The sequence below is a fragment of the Dermacentor andersoni genome, chromosome 11 (genome assembly GCF_023375885.2).
Source record: "Dermacentor andersoni chromosome 11, qqDerAnde1_hic_scaffold, whole genome shotgun sequence".
NCBI classification, from domain to species: domain Eukaryota; kingdom Metazoa; phylum Arthropoda; class Arachnida; order Ixodida; family Ixodidae; genus Dermacentor; species Dermacentor andersoni.
Window position 1 is genome coordinate 66816729 of NC_092824.1, and position 20382 is coordinate 66837110.

At 45.3% G+C, this 20382-nt stretch overlaps 1 protein-coding gene across 3 annotated transcripts in view; it reads right to left on the reverse strand.

The window, feature by feature from the left end:
* Positions 1–8819: 8819 nt before the first annotated feature.
* The window catches only part of Vinc (vinculin), a 59783-nt gene continuing 48220 nt past the window's right edge, over positions 8820–20382 (reverse strand). For 2 of the 3 annotated variants that reach the window (XM_072285282.1, XM_072285284.1), the window contains 3 exons: positions 19798–19836; positions 14158–14327; positions 8820–13143 (listed from right to left, as the gene is read on the reverse strand). In XM_072285282.1, the coding sequence (XP_072141383.1) occupies positions 14158–14327; positions 19798–19836 (209 nt within the window). In that variant the 3' untranslated portion in view covers positions 8820–13143. The remainder of the gene's footprint in view (positions 13144–14157; positions 14328–19797; positions 19837–20382) is intronic. The other variant, XM_072285283.1, reaches the window with a different exon arrangement.

Here is a 20382-nt window from a genome sequence, read left to right on the forward strand (position 1 = left end):
TGTTGTCCTTGGTGTCAGTGTTTGTTGGCGTCATTTGTGATATGACTAGTAAAAGTCGGGCCCCTCGGTTAACCCCCTTTCTTCTCGTTTGCCCTGTGTCTATGTAGTATTAAATTTATGCTCCGCAGATATTTTTGGGGGGGGGGGGTACGCTTTCTTCTTTTTGTTAACCTGAGCCGACAGCTCACCGGATTGGCGGTGCCTGATTACACTAGTGATTCTTTCATTTTTGTCACACCTGCTTGGGGCAACCGGCAACGCGTCATCCTTCCTACCCTATTCGCTCTCTATCACAATTAAATTATTTGCTTTTTCCTACAACCATGTGAGTGAGTGAGTGAATAAACTTTTATTGCAGGTCCGGCGAGGACGCGAACTCGTCGCGCACCCGGCTAGTCCCACGTCGGGACTAGCCGGGTCTAGCCCACCGGCCCGGTCGCGGGCACGCTGGACGGCCAGGATTTGCTTTTCTAGAGCGGGGCTACGCAAAAGCGAGTCCCACTCCTCCTTGATGAACTTGGGCTATGTCGACCCACACTCCCACAGCATGTGCGCTAGAGTGGAGGTCTGCCCGCAGGAGGGGCAGGCGTCGTCGCGATACACGTCCTTTAACCCATTCCCTCATTGTGGGCCATGTGCCACGTGTGAGGCTCATCATCACCATCAAGATGGCGTCTTCGAATTGAGCGCGATGATACCGAGCGCGGCCGGTGATATTGCTTAAAAGGTAAATCGTCCCTCTCCAGGGAAGCACAAAAGAATAAATCATGTTGCCCGCGCTGTCCCCATCGCATGGCCAAAACGTGCGATCGTGCGTTGTGACGTCGTGACCGGCTCCGTCGTCCTCGCTTCCCGTGTGAGGCAACCGGCCAGGCGACAGAGTTCAGTGGTGTGACATCGGGCCGAGCAGAGTTGGGATGCCAGCTACGAACGAATGCTTCGGGCTGGCTTGAAGCGATCCCACCGGGACATGCAGCCGACTCCACGCTAGGGAGATGGTACACCGATCTTCGTCTATCAGCATCTACGTTGAACAGCTCTGCCGAATCGCCGGTTAGCTCCAACGTTTCTACTTCTCCGTCATAATGCCAACGCCTGAAAGAACCGACGGAGCTGACGCTTTCCCGATTGTCGCCTTCTCGCTCTCACAAGTGCGTGATCACTTGTCACAACAATAAGGACGCTGCGGCAGACAAACTCGCCCGAGAGACTGCATGCTCGAAACGCGTTGCGTACAGATTCTCGAAGGACGCTTTGTTCTGCGACCACGCGAACGTTCAGACTTGCGCCTATACTCCGTCAGTGTCACGAGTGGAGAGCTCGGCGTGACTTTCGAAAACGCACCCCGGTGATGCGTGTCAGGTCCGCCCAGGCATCCATCGTGTGTGAAGCCAAACACGACAGCGGAGATCATTCGGAATCGCTTATAGGGCGTGTCAGGGAAAGGATATCCCCCCCCCCCCCCCCTATTGCAACGAAGACCAGAAACTTTGGGCGCAGAAGGAGGAGACCAGACGGCCAAGCATGTCCAACGCGACGGCGGTGTACGGGACGTCTGCTCCGTGGTACGAAGCCATCGTGCGGAGCTTCCTCGGTGCCGCGCACTGCGTGAGCGACAGGCTTCCGGACCAGTGGCCCGATTGTCCGCCCTCGCAGACGATCGTGGCGATGGCGGTGTTCGTCTCGGTGGTGTGCTGCTGCGTCTACGGCCTCCTGTGGGATGGTCGGGACGAGCGCCCCGACGTGAGCGTCGACGTCGTGTACACTAGGGTGGACTCGAGGTGGAGCACTGCCGATGACCGCCGCTACGAGCGGTACACCGTGCGCTCCGCGACCCCCGCCGGTGGCAGCCGCTTCAGCTTCCGCCGGATAATCAGGTGGTAGTGTACCTGACGACCGACAGAGGAACAAGTTCGCGGGACAGCACACTTATAGAGGCTAGGAGGTTAGAGAACCTTTCTAGCTTCTTTAGCACACTGATGTTTCGAAGCGTCATTCCCGACAGAGGAAGCTGTTGTTCCGTTTGAATACATATGTGGCCCTCAAGTTGGTCTAATTCTTTATGTCATCAATTTGTAAGCACGTAACTTTGTAATGGCAGATGGTTAACTCAGAAATCTACCTCATTATCCCTGTGAACCACGAACGTCTCTTCGTCTATTATTGATCCAAACGTCAATGTCTTGAAGTCGCATACATGTTACGTCTCACGTATGTGCCGTTTTTATAAGAAAAAGCTTGGCTGTTTATAGGACCTACTATCTACGTGATTGTTAGGCTACCAGACAACGTATTGTGGATGTACATAGGATATCACTCAAGCACCAACAGGTAGGTATATTTTATTGGTGCGCACCGTTTGAACAGTATCACCTAAAGTTCGGCCATATATATATATATATATATATATATATATATATATATATATATAATTGAAAAATGTTTCTTGCAACTGGTAAAATATTAGGGGAAATTTACTTTTGATAAAGGCCGGTGTTCGGCCGGTCACGTCGAAAACAAATTTCGATTTAAATATTAATCAATCATTATTGTTTTTGTTTTTTGCAAAGATTTCCTCACACACACACACACACACACACACATATATATATATATATATATATATATATATATATATATATATATATATATATATATATCATCTGACGGCCAATGTATTTTGTAAGGACCTGACAAAGCTCTTTCGACCACACGAGTAGTCCTCCCAGAAGCTTTTTTTTTTTCAATTTCCCTACTACAAACATGTTTTTTCACTTGCTCAAATTATAGTTCATGACTATCATGTTTGCATCTACTCTTCTATTTCCGCGTTCAACTTACTCTTGAAATGTGAGCTAATTCAATAATATACTTGTACCAGGTGTGAGGCCCTGAAGAATAGGGACTCTGCATGCCCGCGTCGCGGACGTGCGTGAGCACTTATGTGTTCATGCGAAGTATCTGATCTTGCTGTGTGGCGTTCTCCCCATTGCACCTGTCACATAGTGCCTACTGAGGACATAATATTCAACATAGCAAGCAATATGCAAAAGCCCTGATGCGCCAGGCGGTGTCGCGAGTTTTTATTTCTCAGAAATGTTACTGAAATTTTCCGTTCTATTTACGGTCAGTCAAGAACAATATGCTGAACTGTTCCCACACAGTAATGTGAATGTACAAAATCTCATCTTGGTAACGCGCAGTTATAACGCATTTCAGCCTAATATCCAAAAAATTTAACGAATATCCAGCAGAGACATTTATATAACGTCTTTTCAACGTAAAAAAAAGAGGACTTTTTGGCAGTACCATCAATGTTATTTTCACGTAAACTAACGCAACCTCAACCTGTAATGGAGGTGTTGAATCTCCAACTAATACATGTAATGTACCTCCAGGCAATGTTCGTGGTTTATAGAGAGAGTCAGTATGCTTTCAACATGAGCGATTAGATGGCACACCCGCAATATCAATTCTAGCTCAATCTTGCGGCGAGCAGTTTCTTTACAGCGGCTGTTCGGGGCTGAAAGTTCCCTGAAATTGCATGCAACCGAACCAAAGTTTTCTATTTGCAGGAGGGCTGTCGTGCATGGTGCCTGGTGTAGTACCGAAAACGAATTATCTTAAGTATGGAAATCCGTTTACCGATTATAGGATACGCGTGTGGCTTTAATAGAACCAAGGATTTCTATTCTCCCTTGATAACATTCTAAGCGCAAATAGCTGCTTAAACGCGAAAATACGTAATCGATGTCACATTGAGTTACTGGCACTGCGATTCTGGCGCGAAATTCAAGAAATGGAACTTCCGCTGGTTAATAACTGTTTTTCGGCAAATAAAAGATAATATGAAGAAAATTTTATTTGTTATTCGATCTTTCTGTCTTTTTAAAGAAGAATCGCTTCAGCGTCCACAACAAATATTCGACGCGGTGCAATCAATGTCGACGGTTATTTGCCGCGCCGTTATTCCTCACTTTGATCCACCTGAGGCACCTTGCGCGATATATATATGGCCTTTCTTGCAAATAGAAAACTTGGGTTCAGCTACAATTTCAGTGACCTTTCGAGGCGATATCTTATGTCGCAAAAATCATGCATCACTTTGCGCTCTTCTTTGAGGTGTACTTTGGCGCACAGAGACCACCACTCTAATTAACATGTGTTATTCCTGGTAGTTTTATTCCCTGTGCACATTAACACTTACGTGAGGGCATCGTACTAAAAGGAAAAGTAAAATGTACCGAAAGGAAACAACAAACTGCGCCGGGTGTTATATTAAGTTCGCTCGAATATGATGGCTTACACAATAAAAGGTAAAAGACACTGCATAGTGAAAATGTACACCTTTAATTTTTTAGTACAAAAAGAAAATAATTCCTTTTCGGTGCGCCGAAAAATTGGCAGTGGCCTAGCTCGGCTATGCCAGGATATACATAGTGAAAGCTAAGGATTGCATGGTTAGCCTTCGTTAATCTTGATTGCAAGTCCAGGTTAGTCTGGTTGTCTAGCTATGTTGCGGCGTTTCGCCAGTCTTTCGGCGCACTGTTCGTCTGTTTCCTGGGCGATTCCTTTTCTCTTCGTCTCGTTCCGATATCGATTCCAGGCATCCTCCTGCTTTAATATCAGAATTGTCGCCGTCCATACTGCCGCCTCAACTGTGGTTGCGGCGCACGCGAGCTCTCCTTTTCAAACCTCCGACATGTTATCAGGCATATGCGACGCAGCTGGCGAAGCGAGCGGAGGCGAACGCAACGACGAGGAACGCGGTGTGACGTCATGTGCCTCCTAGGAGCACGGCCACAGCGAAATCGCAAGTTCGCGGCCAGTAAAGCTTTCGCTTTAAAAGCGCCTAAAAGGAACCCACTGCCCCCCCGCAGTGGGTTGAAGCCATTGCGTGGAAACAAGATGGCGTCGCGGCGGTGACGGCCGCCGCCATGATGCCCGAACCGCGCCGGCAGTGACCGTGTAAACAGGATTACTCCCATCCGCTGTGACAACCTACATATATCCGAAAAGGATGGCGTCAACGATGCGTCACTTCGAGGCACACGATATGCCCGTCGCACGTGTTGGTAGCGCGGTGACATTGTGAACACTTCTGTACCATGTACCCTGACCGTCGCGGTCTCATCGGGCGGACTTGGCCTTCCACATTCACACATGTATACGCACCGTCGGCTCTTTCACGAGCACAAACTGAATCTAGCGGTAAGTAGCGTTCGACGTGGTACATGCACTATATGGCTACTCGCCGAACTTCATTTATGCATCCGACGTCGCTACCTGCAGGTCCGGACCCTGCAACAGTCGCAGCGTCGACTTGCGCACGAGAACTGTGCCGCAACGCTCGTCTAGCGAGTTGTATGTCCGCACGCCGTCTACGCGTTCGGGCACGTATTCATTGCGTGAGCCGCGAGCTGAGCGCGCAGAGCAAGCCCGTCGCGCAGACATGTCTAGCGGGGACGCCGAGACATCCCGCGACGAAGACGCGGCATCACACTTGCTGCGCGCCCTGCGCAACGTGCTCCCCGAGAATTGGCCCTCGTCGCAAGCGATCGTGGCGATAGTCGTGTTTGTCACCGTGGTCTGCTCGTTCATTTACGGCCTGCTCCGGGACCCGCCGGGAGATTCGGCGCAGCTCGTCTACTTGAGGTTGTCGTCCAGGTCCAGCAGCCCAGAGAGACGGCAAGCCGGCTTTGTCGAGCTGGAAGCGCGCGTCCGTACCCCTGTTGTGGTACAGACACCCGGACCAAGATGAGCGAAGCCCTAATATGCAATGTGCAAGTCGCTGCCCGACCGATTCGTTAGTTCAAGTGCCAATGAAAACAGCTGTGCCTTGAGAGACGTCGTCGTAGTGTGCTCCCGATTAATTCGGACCACCTGGGGCTCTCTGGTGCACACTGATATTCTCAATACACGAACGCTTTTGTGTCTGGCCCCCAATCAGAACGCAGCTGTCACTTATGCAAATCAAACCAGCGAACTCAACCTTAGTGTAAGGGAATGCTAGCTGCGAGGCTACAGCGTCGGCTAGGTTTCATTATCGCACAAGGAGTACGTCCTTTCACCTTGCACTGTTGTCCTTGTTTTTATAAAAATCATTTGACATGTCTAGCGCATTGAAATGTTGCTGTTGACTAGTGCTAAAATTTGGCTGCACATGAAATTTGCAGAGTATCACATATTTTTTTTTCCTCGATGTATGCATGAAAGGCATTTGCAATAGCACATGCTGAAACAAGACAGAAGTTGACAAGAAGGTCGAGGCTTGAAGTGAATAACTGTTTGAACAAAGAATGCCACTGGAGACAGCATTTCGACAAGGGGCTCAAGATGTTGGCTCCTATCTCGTCTTTTGCACTTCTACGATCTCAGCGGCAATGCTGCGCGAAGTCCTGTTGAGATGCATCCTACCAGGAGTTGAAACCTATGCTGACTGCTGTAAATAACGCCAAAATACTGTGCAATGCTTCACTACTGCATCACCATAGACAACGTGCACTTTCAATTTACTCTAGACAAAACAGGCAGGCCCTGCATCAAAACATGACATCAAACACAATGCATCATGGAATGCTACCTCTCTCTGAAATTTGAGCACAAATGAGCTGACACTCTGGCTGGATATGCGCCACCAATAGCTGGATTCCTTAGTTCAGAAGTTTTAACGCAGCCTTTTTCAATGAGAACTACAATTTGGCAAAAAAAAGAATTGTCGCCTGCACCACTGTTACCAAAGTATGGCAGGAAACTGCCTGAGCTCAGCATATTCCAGACAGGACTTGAGTACACGAGCACTTGCTTGAAAGTACTAGTAAAGCTGGAGCACCTGCCTGGCATTCGTCAAAAAAAAAAAAAGATACTTATAATAAAAGTGCATGTACTATGCTTGAATGAGAAAAGTGGATAGCTGTGCATGATACTAATGGAATTTGACAACATGACAGAATTTTACAATGTCCAGATTGAACAGCACTCACAGTAAACTTGGCAAGTATACTAAGAACCCACTAAAATCCGTGCATGCATGTCAGTGTTAGCCGGCAACAGTATCGGTAGGACAGTAGCACTATGCTAAAGCACTCTTAACACCCTTCTGAATTTTCTGCTGCTTTAATTGGGCACAATTTCTGTGGCAGCCCTCTTGAATGGCGACGGACAGTGACCTACACATAGCAGAAATGGTGGACAGCTATCCGGCATGGTGCTGGCATGCTGTATGGAACAGCAGACGTGATGACCAATCACCGAGCCGCATTGCCACCTAATCTACACAAGCTAGTTCATCTATACAGTCGGGTCGCTGGAATATGATTAATTCTTGGTGCCACGGGTGTCCACATGTACTGTTGTGCGTCATTGCACGCTTCTGGACAGCAGGGAAAGTACAAGTATTGCAAGAGCTCCCAGGCTGAAGTGCTCGTGCCTGTGGCTGGACGTGCTAGTTGGTACCGATATACTTTGTGTGTATAGGCCTAGCATAAGCCTAGGCTTGTCCTAGATCAGACCAGTGTTAGCAACCAGTGCTGCTGCACAACTCTCTCTGATCTGCTCTGGTGCAGAGCACTCCAGCCTGAGAGATATAGCGGCACGTATAGGTACACCCTTTGGAAGTTTCTCCTAGCATCAAGCGAGCAGTAGAATGACTTGGAAGGGCCACTACATCTTGTAGTGCTTACTTCATTGCTACAAATAGCAAACCTATGTACGTGGCTGTTACAAATGCCAACACATTGCTCCATATTGGTATAGCCTGTCTGGTAATCCGCTCGGTGGCAGTGAACATTTTTAAATACCTTGATGTCTATTTCACTTCAGGCTTATCTTGGAATAAACTTATAGGCTGTGTAACAGGTAAAGCCAATGGCATGTTAAATTCCATTAAACTTAGTTTGAAATCTGCCCCCCAAAACCCTTAAAGGAGCTCTGTATGTCGCTAATGTATGACCGGTCCGTGACTATGCCTGTAAAATATGGGTCCCAATGACCAAACACCAATTTATAAACCTAAACGCATACAAAACCATGCTGCATGCTTTGTCAGTTGCAATTATAAAATTAATTCTAGTATAACTAACATTAAGAGTTAACTAGGTTGGAAAGCTGTTCAGCAATGTGAAGAACATTTGTCATTAAATTTTTCCGTTCCATTACATTTGTTATGAAACAAATTTCTACATGACAAGTCGATACTACATATCGCATAGAAATGACCGTGCTAAAAAGGCTTGAGAAACAATACGTCGTACTGAGGTACGTGCACATTCCTTTTATTCTATTTTACAATTTAAGAGCGCAATCAGCTGGAATTGTGGATGTTTCCGCAAATATATTTTCCTCATCCTTGCAAGATGTAGTATGCTTCAGTTGAATGTACACATGATAGCTGTGCCAGTTTCCTTCCACGTTTTCATTTTGGTCATTCTTTCGACCGCCCTACGATAACTTCCAATTGCGCAATGCAGGTTCTTGGACAAATGAAAAACTAAACATTTAAGTGTGAAAACAACAGTTAACATCAAGGCCCCTATGCACAAAACTGTTCATAAAAAGTATCTTCAATGGCCAGTGCTAGGGTAGCCACCAGTTGAGAGAGTGATTGATATGTGATAAGACTATTCACCTTGGTGATAGCCAATCATGATCAGCAGCTATGGAAGATAAGTTTTGCAAATACAAAAGTGTAGATACAGTATCATGGCACTGCACGCGACATAAAGACAGATGAGATCAGAGAACAGGAAAATATGACTTTCACATCTTGCAGCTCAAGTGAACATTTAAAAGCTGTGCCCAAAGAAAAAGAAAGCAGATCATAAGGAGTAATAATTACTTTATTAGCTCTAATATATGATATAAATAAGAAATAAAGGTGGTTATTGCAGTACACGAAGTAGTCACTGGCGTGTAAAAAAGCACTGTGGGTTGAAGGGCACGCTGCCCCATGAGTGGCACATTGCATAAGAAAAGCATTTGCATAATGAATGAAAGGCACCACCATCGCCTGCAAGCGCAAACAACCGAAAAACATTTCACTCCTCGCACACAAATCACTTGAGCCTTTGGCCGTGAGGAGAGGAGCAGAAGCCACACACGAACGTGCATTAAATGCCATCTTGTTGAACGTGATCCCTCCCAGCCGTTCCTGAACCCTCCCAGCTGTAGCAACAGTTTGTGCCTGTTTCGTGTACAGTGTGGCCCATAGTTAAAGGGAATGCCAGACTAGTACTTCGGGATTGATTACAGCTCACTTATGACATGAAGGCCTTGGCAATAATTTCTTACCATTATAAGTCTACCAATGTGCCATATCAAGCACTTTTCCTTCTTATGGGGTTCATGATGTGTTCAAGTAACCTTGGTTTGAATATTAGTATGACGTGTTCCCTCCAAGAGTAAATTGTGCTGTGCGTGTCTACATGAAAAGGCGTTATCTGTATTTAGAATTCATAGGTAAATTCAGTCAATGACCACATTATGGTCTAGGTGTCCTTAAAACAAATGAAGTGAACTGCACTGTCAAAACTTATGCTAACTGCGCAATAGCTCCAATTTCTGCAGTGCATGAAGACCCAGCTAGCTTAACAGCTAACCATCCGGCTACTCCAGTATGGTTCCTCGGAACTAAGCCTTGAGAAAATTTTGCACTTTGCATACCATTGTATCAATGCGATCAAGCCATACCAAACCCATGAGTAAAATTCATTTGATGTAAATGTGGATGATGTGTTCTTCAGTGAACACTGGACACACCCTGCACGATTCAGGAGGCACACTTGAAACACCGATCCATGCATCTCAACTGCAACACCGCTTGCACGAACTGCTTAAAATGTCCGCCAAATGTGCCGTAAATGACGGTGGGCAGGTTGCAAACACGCACCAGCTGGACAACACACCAAGAACAATTCACTGTGACAGATAGTGATAGCACAAAGAGACGTCACAGAAAGCTGTGCCAGAATAATGCAACTCTCTCCTACTCCATTTATCATCATGGATTGCAGCAAGTCATCGATCTCAAAAAGTAACAATAACATGGTTTCACAGTGGAATCTCATTAATTCAAACCTGCTTAATTTGAACTTCCAGTTTATTCGAACTGACGTAGTGGTCTTGTCAAAACTATGTGCACATCAATGTGTGAAAACGCCCGGTGATTCGAACACGTAAGCGTTTCGGACACACTGCGCACCAACTCACGCTATGGCGCTTCTGGCCCGGCAGTGCGGCCACATATCGGCTGATGCTCCCACCTAAAGTTGCAAGCACCGTACTATGGCGCACATAACCTGCATCAAAAATTTTAAAGTGTGACAGTAAAGTTCGGGTGTGGGTTACATGCAAATTTTGCCTCGAGGTGCAGCTTCACAGCAGCAAATATTTTTCCTAGACATGCGGCTTCACGGCAGCATGTGTCACGCTGCAGTGAAGCCACACTTTTGGAATTCACCACTCGTGTAAGCTCAGCGCACATGCACCGCAAGCTCTGCACACAAGTCCTCCATTCAATTACCTTGCTTTAATTCGAACTACGTTTAGTTCAAACCGATTTTCATGCCCCTTCGAGTTCGAATTATCGAGAACCGACTGTGCAAACCTAAGGCAAAAGGGTCAAAAACATAATCGCACTGACAGAAGTGGAACAGAATCGTGGCATTATTCGGGCACAGCTTTTCACACTTGAACGTCCACTGCCTCTGGTGGTGCGAGATGGCTCCATATGATTGACACAAAGAATGCAATGATGTTCAGGGCCACAGTCGTAGAAAAAAGCTAGGGGCTTTTGGGCTAGAAAATTCTCTTGCTAAACAAGCTAGTACTTGTTTTTTCTTTGAACCTTATCCTATCACCAGTTGATTAGCACATACTCATGTAATTGATGCTAGCAAAATCACCCTAAATTGCTCTTATTAAGCACCTGGACATAACAATGCATGGCAAAGCTTGTCTGTGCAAAAAGAGTTTTGCAGGGACTTTGAAACACTAGTACTTTCACGTTGCAGTCATTACACGGGACAACACTGTGCAAAACTATAAATACCAAAATGCTAAGTACAACAAGCTTGTTACTGAAAACTGAGATAACAGCATTGTCTGTTAGAAACACTTTATAAAGTGACGCAACGTACCCAGGCGGGAAGTGGAACTAGAAAGCTGTCTAGCTTTGATATCACCACTTCAAGTTAAGAAAAAAAACATTTTGCTCACACATATTTTGGATGTTTTGGATGGGCAGTGACATAGCTTAGGACACTAACACAGGCTTCCTAGCAAACACTGCACTCGACAAATCGGTACCATTTTGGATCACCAGAGGCAACGGAACAACCCGCATATCTTTAAAATGAGTACACATGACAATGTAAAAGGTTCAAAATAAAATATGTTCCAAAGTCATATGGCACAACCGTGTGCGAGAGAGAGAGAGGAGCACCTCAGAATCTCTCCAGTTCCTTCGAGCAACGCAACGTGTACAAATGCTCAATGTTAAAAACATGGAACAAACACCGGTCTCTTTTTAAAAAAAGTAAGCTTGTTAAAAACTGGGTTAATAAGAAAAGATAACAAATGCATGATTTGCACATGGCCCAGCTTAGACAAACTTGGAGCATGCAAGCAGGGCAGGACGTGACTTCTGGACGCAAGCAAGGTGAGACACAAGTTGAGAACAGCTGCTGTTAACAAAAGAGATCGACAGACAATGCATGGGACACCTTGCGGCAACTATGTTGCACAGAAATGCCACGAGCGTTCATTTAAAATCTTGAAGGACTACTTAATTTATGGACTGTTTCAGGTATAGCTACATGTAGAAGTGCGTTAGGACTACTTCCGTAATAGCCCAGGTGTACCAGAATATACAAGTCACTGACTTGCTTTCAGCATTGTGGAAACATTTTACTGTGGGATAACTCCCGCAGAGAAAATTAAAAGACAAATTGTCAGTGCTATGTAGCCCAGTGAAAGGCCTTATTATCATTATTGGCCTTTGTTGTTCCAACTCGTGGAAGACACATTGGTAGTCACTGAAGTAAAGTTGTCAGTAGTATAATGTCATCCAAAAATAGACTATGCTAGCACACTCGTCTTCAGTATGCAAAGAGGACCAATCCCATCGTAGTATAAAAATCATTTGCACGACAACTCATCTGGTTCTGTGCATGCTTAAATCGAAAATCCATTCCAAGAAACTCTTGCACAAATATACGCTAAGGTTATGAGAGAGCCATGTGTAGTAACTACACTCGTATCGCACAATCTACAATCTAGGTGAGCTTAATTGTAAGTTTAGCGCGACATTTGCCAAGAAAGAAAAAGCTTTTCTTTTTTTTTTCCAGCAGCCAAGCAAGCACCAGCTAAGTGTTCGGTGGCAGATACCCTGTCTCAGATATGTTTTCATTGCCGAGTGGAGTGCACTAACTGCTAAGAAAACTTAATATCATTTAGCACAACATACTTAGACCACCTCATCACGGAAATCTTAAAAAGACACGAGGAAAGTGCTCAAGAGGAAAGAACAAGCTCTTCCACAATAGTCACCAACTAAAAATGTGGTTACACTTCGAACTTGAAAATGCAGCCAAAATTTTCAAATGAAATGTAGAGACCGTTATTGTGCGTATGACATAATACAATTCGAACTGGTAAGTGGGCTTGCCCTGCCTCGAGTTGAAGAGATAAAGCTGATTAGCAGGGTCAATAAAAACTCTCGCTGCACCAACAATGAGGTCAACACTACTAAGAACAAAGACTACACTACTTAAATGTAAACAATAACATAAGCGCAACAATGCAAAGACCAATTGATAACAAGAAACACCAAAGGAGAGATGCTAAAACAAAGGACTGCTAACGAGGTGCACCCAGAACAGCACTCTAGGGGTCGACGCAGAACTTTTCGCAGTGGCTGAGTCATTCCCCGTTTCTATTGCCGCACGACAATCACCTGCGACCAGGAACGATCGTGGCTCGCAGAACTCCACAGCTGCAATACCTGGCCTCGTTGCAGCAGCTTTCTCTTGACGCTGCTGCATGTTTTGCGGTAATTCATGCAAAGCAGCATTATCAAAGGGATGCACAGCAGAGGGATGATCGAAGGCTCTGCATTTGTGCTCTGTCGTGATCTGGCATCTCCGTCTGCAGTGCAATCAACAAAAGACGTCTTAGGAGTCTCATTCAGAAAGTGATTCGAAGGCTTAAGCATAATAGGTGCAATCATAGGCGGACATAGAACACCTCATGTACGCTGCCTTAACTGTCAGTGGCGCTGGCTAACATTCCCGGAGCTAACCCTTCACACAAGTACCCAAGAAAGTGGCCGGGTGGATGGCCCCATGGCAGCTTAATAGGTAGAGCACCAAACGTGTAATGTGGAGATGTGGGTTTGGTCCCCACCTGTGGCAAGTTATCTTTTCATCCACTTTCGTTTTCCTTTACCCTTATTAGTTCAAAGAACAAATTGAAATTCATGACGTCGCACAGATGTACCAGTGCAGGGGTTATGGCACATAATTTAAGATAGGCAAGTTTGAATTTCACCTTCTCTAGTAATCAACCTCTTATCATAAAGTTATAGAGAATAGAGTTTTGAAAGAATCGTGTATCAGTTTCAACTGATTTAGTGATTTTCTTTGGTGTCCTTTTTGGCCCGTGGATGCCAGTCCCGAGCTGTATCACAAACATTGTTTCACAAATGCACAGACCGCGCAGGCACTGATGCGTTCTGGCGGTGGCGGCGTGCTGTCACAGTATCAACGCACGTGCGTGGCCCGCGCATGAAGGTTTGAAGTTTTCTATAAATGCAAGAGATGCAGACTACGCTTAGCTGGGAAAAAAAAAAGAGAAAGCCAAGTCAATGCTCCCTCATGCGCCCCTTAATTGGCTATGCTACAATATTCTGCTACAATATTCACATTTCACATCAATCATCTAATCCAAGCAATGCCTTTCTTAGAGCTACAACTTTTCAGCACTTGTAGTGCATGCTTTAGTTTTCTGTCACATTACTTCTGGCCACATCAGATGTGACCACCAAAGCAGCCAAGCTCAGCTGACTTCAGCACTGTCCACGCATAACAAAGCCACTCAGCAAGCAAGCAGTGAACCTAATCTGAAAGCCAGTCAGAAGACCCTGGTAAACCAATGTCCTACCTAATACTGGTACCAGGGCTGCTTGCGGATCCAGCGGACACGCAGTCCAGAGTCTGTGCGGATCTTGATGGAGGCTGCCTCGCAGGCACGCACAGTCTCCTTGACCGACTGCATCAGGTTTTGGGCATTGCCAACCAACATGTCCGTCGCCTCCTGATCCTCCTCCGTGCCTGTGCGGGTGCGGACACCAAACAGAAGTTCATCTCTTCCAGTCCTGTGGCTTCATTTCAAGCTATGCTAGCTTGGTTCATGCACTCATAAACTTTTTTTTTAAAAAGAATGTGCACCCTTTAGGGTGCTATCCTGTCCCGCTACAATAGTCCTCATTCGTCTAATGCCCCATTTCTTGAATGTGTACTTGGTATTTTCCTGAAGGGTACATTATGAACATGCATAGTGTATCTGGCAACACTGCACGCATCCACAATCACGAGACATGCACCTCCTGAATGCTATGCACACACATGGTCATGGGACACACATCCTGGGACACAGTGTGCGTGTCTGTGCTACACCCTTAACGGTGTCAACAATGTCGCACGTCTAATACCCTGGTCACATGGGGCACTTTTGATCACTATTGAGCCCAGATTGAGATGCAATTATTCTATTGTGATTGGCTCCTTTGCATAGGATGCAATAGGGAGTCAATCGTGGTTGTGGAATTCGGACTAGACAGTGATCGAAAGTGCCCTGTGTGATCAAGGTACAGAAGCGCAGTCTTTGAATGATGCTTGAATCATAAACGTGTGGCACAATGTGCACAAGAAAAGGAAAAGGAGGATGGGACAGAGCACCGGCCTGTTGTTCACTCTGCGCTCTGTCCTGTCCTCTTTTTCGTTTCTTGTGCGTCTTGCACGGTGCATTTATAATTCAAGCATAAACCAACTAGTCCGCAAGAAATTAGTTTTGAACGATGCCACCTGCGTTAGTAATGTACATCTCCTGCCTGACAAGGCTCGAAAGAACCTCAGAGTACTAGCACAAGATTAGTAACAGTAGTTTGAGAGAACAGGTCGTTGAGCTGACTGGTCCATACTTGCAAGCCTAAACAAGCACGCACTTTGCACAAATGTCTGTTTCACTTTTGTTGCCCTGCAAAATGTACACTTGTTTAAACTAGCAACTGCAGTTCGATTCCTGTGCCTGTGAGGACCGTCCCCTGTGGCATAGCACACTGGTTGGCTGTGGCAGGAGAAGTGGTTGGGCCAGTTTCATTGATGTAAGAAGTTGCCAACATGCTGCCAGTGATGCAGTGATGCATTCAACAATGCCTTCCGTAGCCTTTGAGATTGAGTGATGCACCTTGGTCTCAAGTAGTGTTCTCCCACAACACCGCCACAATGTGAACAGTCACGACAGTTGAGAGATAGCCACAGCCATAATAATAACAATTTCTTTTTTTAAATGCTGTTCATCTTTGACTGCAAGCACTAGGTATTCAGAAAACTTATTCGCACATAAAAAAAAAAAAAGATTAATTCTGGGGTTTTACATGCCAGAACCGTGATATCATTATGAGGCATGTCGTAGTGGGTGGCTCCGGATTAATTCTGCTCACCTGGGGTTTTTTATACAAAGCAGGGCACATGAGTGCTTTCGTATTTTGCCCTCACCGAAATGCGGTTGCCATGGCCACAACTTGATGCTGTACCTTCTGGCTTAGCAGGGCAATGCTATAGCCACTACACCCCCACGGCGGGTAAAACTTATTCAAATAATTCGTCTGATTCAAACATAAGGCATTCCGGATTACAGCAAGAGAACTGAATTTATACAGCTTTTGGCACACTGCAACTCTCTATCACCAGGGTAAAAAGTGTGTTTGGCGTGTAAGCCTCTTTGATAATTAATAACAGTTCAATCACTTCCACTGGCCAGGTCAATCTGTGTGCACCACTCGGACAGAGTCTTCGCTGCACTGAAATCATTATACAGACCGAGGGAATAACGACAGTTAATTTAGAAGTACTAGCTAGAATGTCTCTACATCACATATATACTTCTACAGCTGAAACAAAATTAAGGCTCCACAAACTCAATGTTCAAATGATATTGTCAGCTATACTAGTGGGCTCCAGATTCACTCTGACCACCTGGGTTTCTTCAACAAACACCTAGGTTGGTATATGTGACCATTCTTGCATTCCACCGCCATGGGAATGCGGTCATTGTGCCGAGAATCAAGTCTGCATCTAAATGTTTAGCAGCAGAATGCCATAGCTGATCAACCACTATGGCAAGTCTTTGCCAAAGATCAGCTAATCTGCAGCACCATCTACATTCTTCTTAAACAACTTGCTATTCCTTTTTACGCTTTGCCTAAAGAAAGGATACGGTGTAGCACAATGAAACAAAAACACAATTGAAGTGAAAGAATATTAGCGAACAAATGAACAAGCCACACACAGTGCAAGAAACCATGCCATGTGACAAGGAAGCAGCAGTGTTCACAAAGGAACAAGCAGAGTGAACCACAACACAGCATCAAGAGCAATTTGGTTCACACAGCGTCATTCCATTCCATTCCAGCCAGTGACGTGCATTTGTGCGAGTGCAGGTGCAAAGCACAAGAGAATGAAATAAAAACGTGTTGCCCAAAAACGTGCTGCCAAACGAAGCAACATGCCGAAGCGTGTTTGCCAGTTCTTGAAGCGAACACAAAAACACTACTTACTCCATCTTTTTACTGCTTTTTTTTTTTTCAAGAAATGGAAGAAAGATGAACAGAGGAAAAAATGAGCAAGGAACTCGAAATTTGCATACAGGAAATAAGGAAAGAAAAATTTCCTGACTTGAACACAATACAATGCGCGTGTTAACAAACACAAGGAAACTGAATCAAGGAAGATGTGACACATACTTAGGGACACGATATTGTATGAGGTTTATGTCACTGTCTGTAGGGTAAAGTGAGAAACTTGCAGCAACATTTGAGGGACATTACCGAGAAATGTTAGGCTTGGCTGGATTGGTAGACTGTGCTTCTGCTATTGCAAGGGCAGTCAAACTATGCTATAAATGAAGTATCCAACACGAAAATACCTTCGTTATACCTTATATTCGTTATAAAGGTAAGAGCCGATATCAGCAGCAAAAAAAATTTTTTTGAGTTGATTTACTTTGTTGTATCTGTTGTCATTATACTGAGGTTCAACTGTACTAGATAAGTTTCATTATGAGTAAAAGTTTGGTATGCCAGAGAGAAAGGGTACAGAAACTTTTCTCGGCTATGAAGTGAGATCTATGGAATCAAAGTGTGCCTGTGGTACCACTGCTGGATGTAGCTCTGCAATTTCGTTTGTGTTTTCTTACATTGAAAATAATAAACATTATTGATTAGCTTTTTTACAGCACATATTTTAAAAGGATACGTAACGTTCAACAGTCAGCTACTGATATTTTAATGCTCTTCTTTCTTTGCCCTTATTCGGTTTTCACACACGCAAGGCTGCCACACGTATTACACAAAATTTCTGAAAGGCAAAATGAGGCCAACTTTTCCTGGCGAGTGTTTGTTGTCGTTTGCTGTCCTGCCTATCAGCTCTTCCGAGACTGACGACCAACTTCAGCTACAAATTGCTGTCGAAGCGCTCAAGGGGAGTGTGTGTAATGTTTATGCAGAAACCAGGGGAACTCATCCAGGAATCAAAACCATCAGATAAGTTGATACATGTGGGATGACTATGGATACTGATTAGCTTCACAAATTCACGTCGAATTAACTGCATCTGCTTTCACTAAAGGAGCAGAGCTATGCAAGATCAGAGGTATCGAAACTGAAACAGGTGCCAAGCATGGTCGGCCTACATTGCGTACGAATATGTGTGCAGAAGCTCCAACCCCCGTAGCCTCTGCTTCGTAGCCAAGAAAAGTTGTCCGCAATTATGACTTAAGGTGCCTCTACCAGCTCCCTGTGATGTCATAGGTTTTTGGCAAGGTCTGCTAGGGGCTAATCATTAGTGTACCAGTAAATTACAAGTCTTGCAATCATGAGCATGAGCTAGGATTCCTCCAATTTCACGAATACATCCTGCTGTCATTCTTCTAAGTTGCAACGTGTAAAACTCTACATCGTATCCCAACACTACTGCTGGCGTTCCTTGAATGTACATACACAGCATTACATACCTCACTGCTAGCAAGAACAAGCTAACATAAAGATATTAAATAAGGGACATGGTGAAAACATAGAACCAATGCCAAAGACAGTTAACGAGCACACACACATGCATGCAAATACTATGTGGAAGTACTACTGTTAAGATGGTCGAAACATTCAACAAGTCCAGTACATAAGCTGATGCCACTGTAGGACAAAGATTCAAGCAACTGTGTTATACACTGTGCCGTCTTCACTGGGTACGGGGCACTCAGTATCAGTCACAGAAAATCACAGCATCCAGAGATGGCTCCTCAGGACATCTAAGCACGACTGAAGATGGCCGCACTTTACACTGTGCTCCTCAATGGGAAAACTAGGCATGTCAATAAACCTGTCACATTTTTCCTGCATCCAGTCTTTTGTTCTGTTTCGCTACTAAAATTTTAGTTACTTTTTCGCCGCCACAAAGTACGGAGACAACCTTTACATGACCATGTTTGAATGGCACCGATGGCATGACCTGTATACAGGGGATGTGACTTTTGGTGACTGAATGAATGCACTACAGACACTCCATACTAACACCCACGTCATGTGGGCTAATTTAGTATGTTAAGACTTTAACCACTAAACGTCACTAACCTTGCCTGATCAACAGTGGCCACACAAGATGTCTCCGAGGCCAATGTTTTGGCAAGGGGACTTGCTTTTCAACTTGAGCCCAACGTTGCCTTAACGAAGACAAGACCCCTTGTCGAAATGTTGGCTCCAGTGACATTCCTTGGTAAACCACCAATTCTTCCTAGGGATCTCTGTCTTGCTTGGATTATTAACCTTGCCACATGAGATATGCATGACGTGCCACTAGTGACATAAAAGCATCTTTCTATTCTAGCAACCTCACCTGCAGAGAAAGGGAGATCAAAATGCTCGATGGCAATTAATGGTACATTGAAGAGGTTCCTACCACACTACAACGTGGTCAGCAGCGATGCAAAGGTCCCTCGACACGGGAGCCAGAGAGAGCACACCTGAGCTGAAAGCTGCTCCCAGAGCAAATGGAGGAGCTGTGTGATTGAGATATTGTTAGATCTCGGATGTGCTCCCAGCTTGAAGATGAGAGTGCCCCCAATCGCTCTCAATAAACCAGGCGAATGCATTCTGAGTGCCCGACCAGCTTAATGTTAGCCACCCTGGGTGAGTGCTCTAGAGCGCTTGAAAGTGACCAGTCCAATGTATCAATGAAAAGGAGCACCACTTGGGAAGAAGACATCATAACAAATAGAAGAAGGACATGGCAGCACAGATGCTGCCGTCTTTATTTGGAGTCTTTTCCTTACTTCTTGTGAGAGCCTGCATTTGATTAGTCTGTCAAGCCATGTGACCACAGCATCACCACAATTTAGTTCCACACTTTTTTCACACACACACACACACACACTCCAGAACAATGCACACTGTGCCTCTGACAGACAATAGTCTGGGGGCCAACGTCAAAACCGTGCACCAAACAGGAGAACATGCGGAGCTTTTACCGCAGATAATCTCGCTCCCATCTGGCGTCGGTATGGGCTCTGTGGGAAACAAGCATTGTACTCAACAAGAGATGCCATGAGGTCTTAGACATGACTGACCCACAGATTTCAATGCACAAAAGCCACGTCTTGGTTATGAGGAATGCCGTACTGTCGGGCTCCGGACATATTCCAACACGAAGAAATTATTAAGATGCACAAATGTTCCAGCACAAGGGTCTCTATGCACTTTATGACCACCCGAATTCAGCTCAAGGCAATACTTCTTGGTTACTGTCAACTGCATAAGCGCTGTATTGTGTGTGACCCCTTTTAAGTGCCAGCCGCACCGGCCAGGAAGGTTCACAGCACTCTCCTCCGTGAGTCAGAGAACGGAGAGATAGTCATGAGCAACATGGCCTCCAAGATAACATGCATTCCCTTAAGCCGCATCTTGGCAGCAGCTGCTACACCAGCTCATCAGAGGCAACAAAAGGACGTCAGCTAACAGGAGAATGCCAATCTTGGAGGACACACTACACATAGTCTCTGCTGTCTGCCATGTGGTGGTGCATGCGTCGAATCTTCCCAGTATGCGTAGCAGGC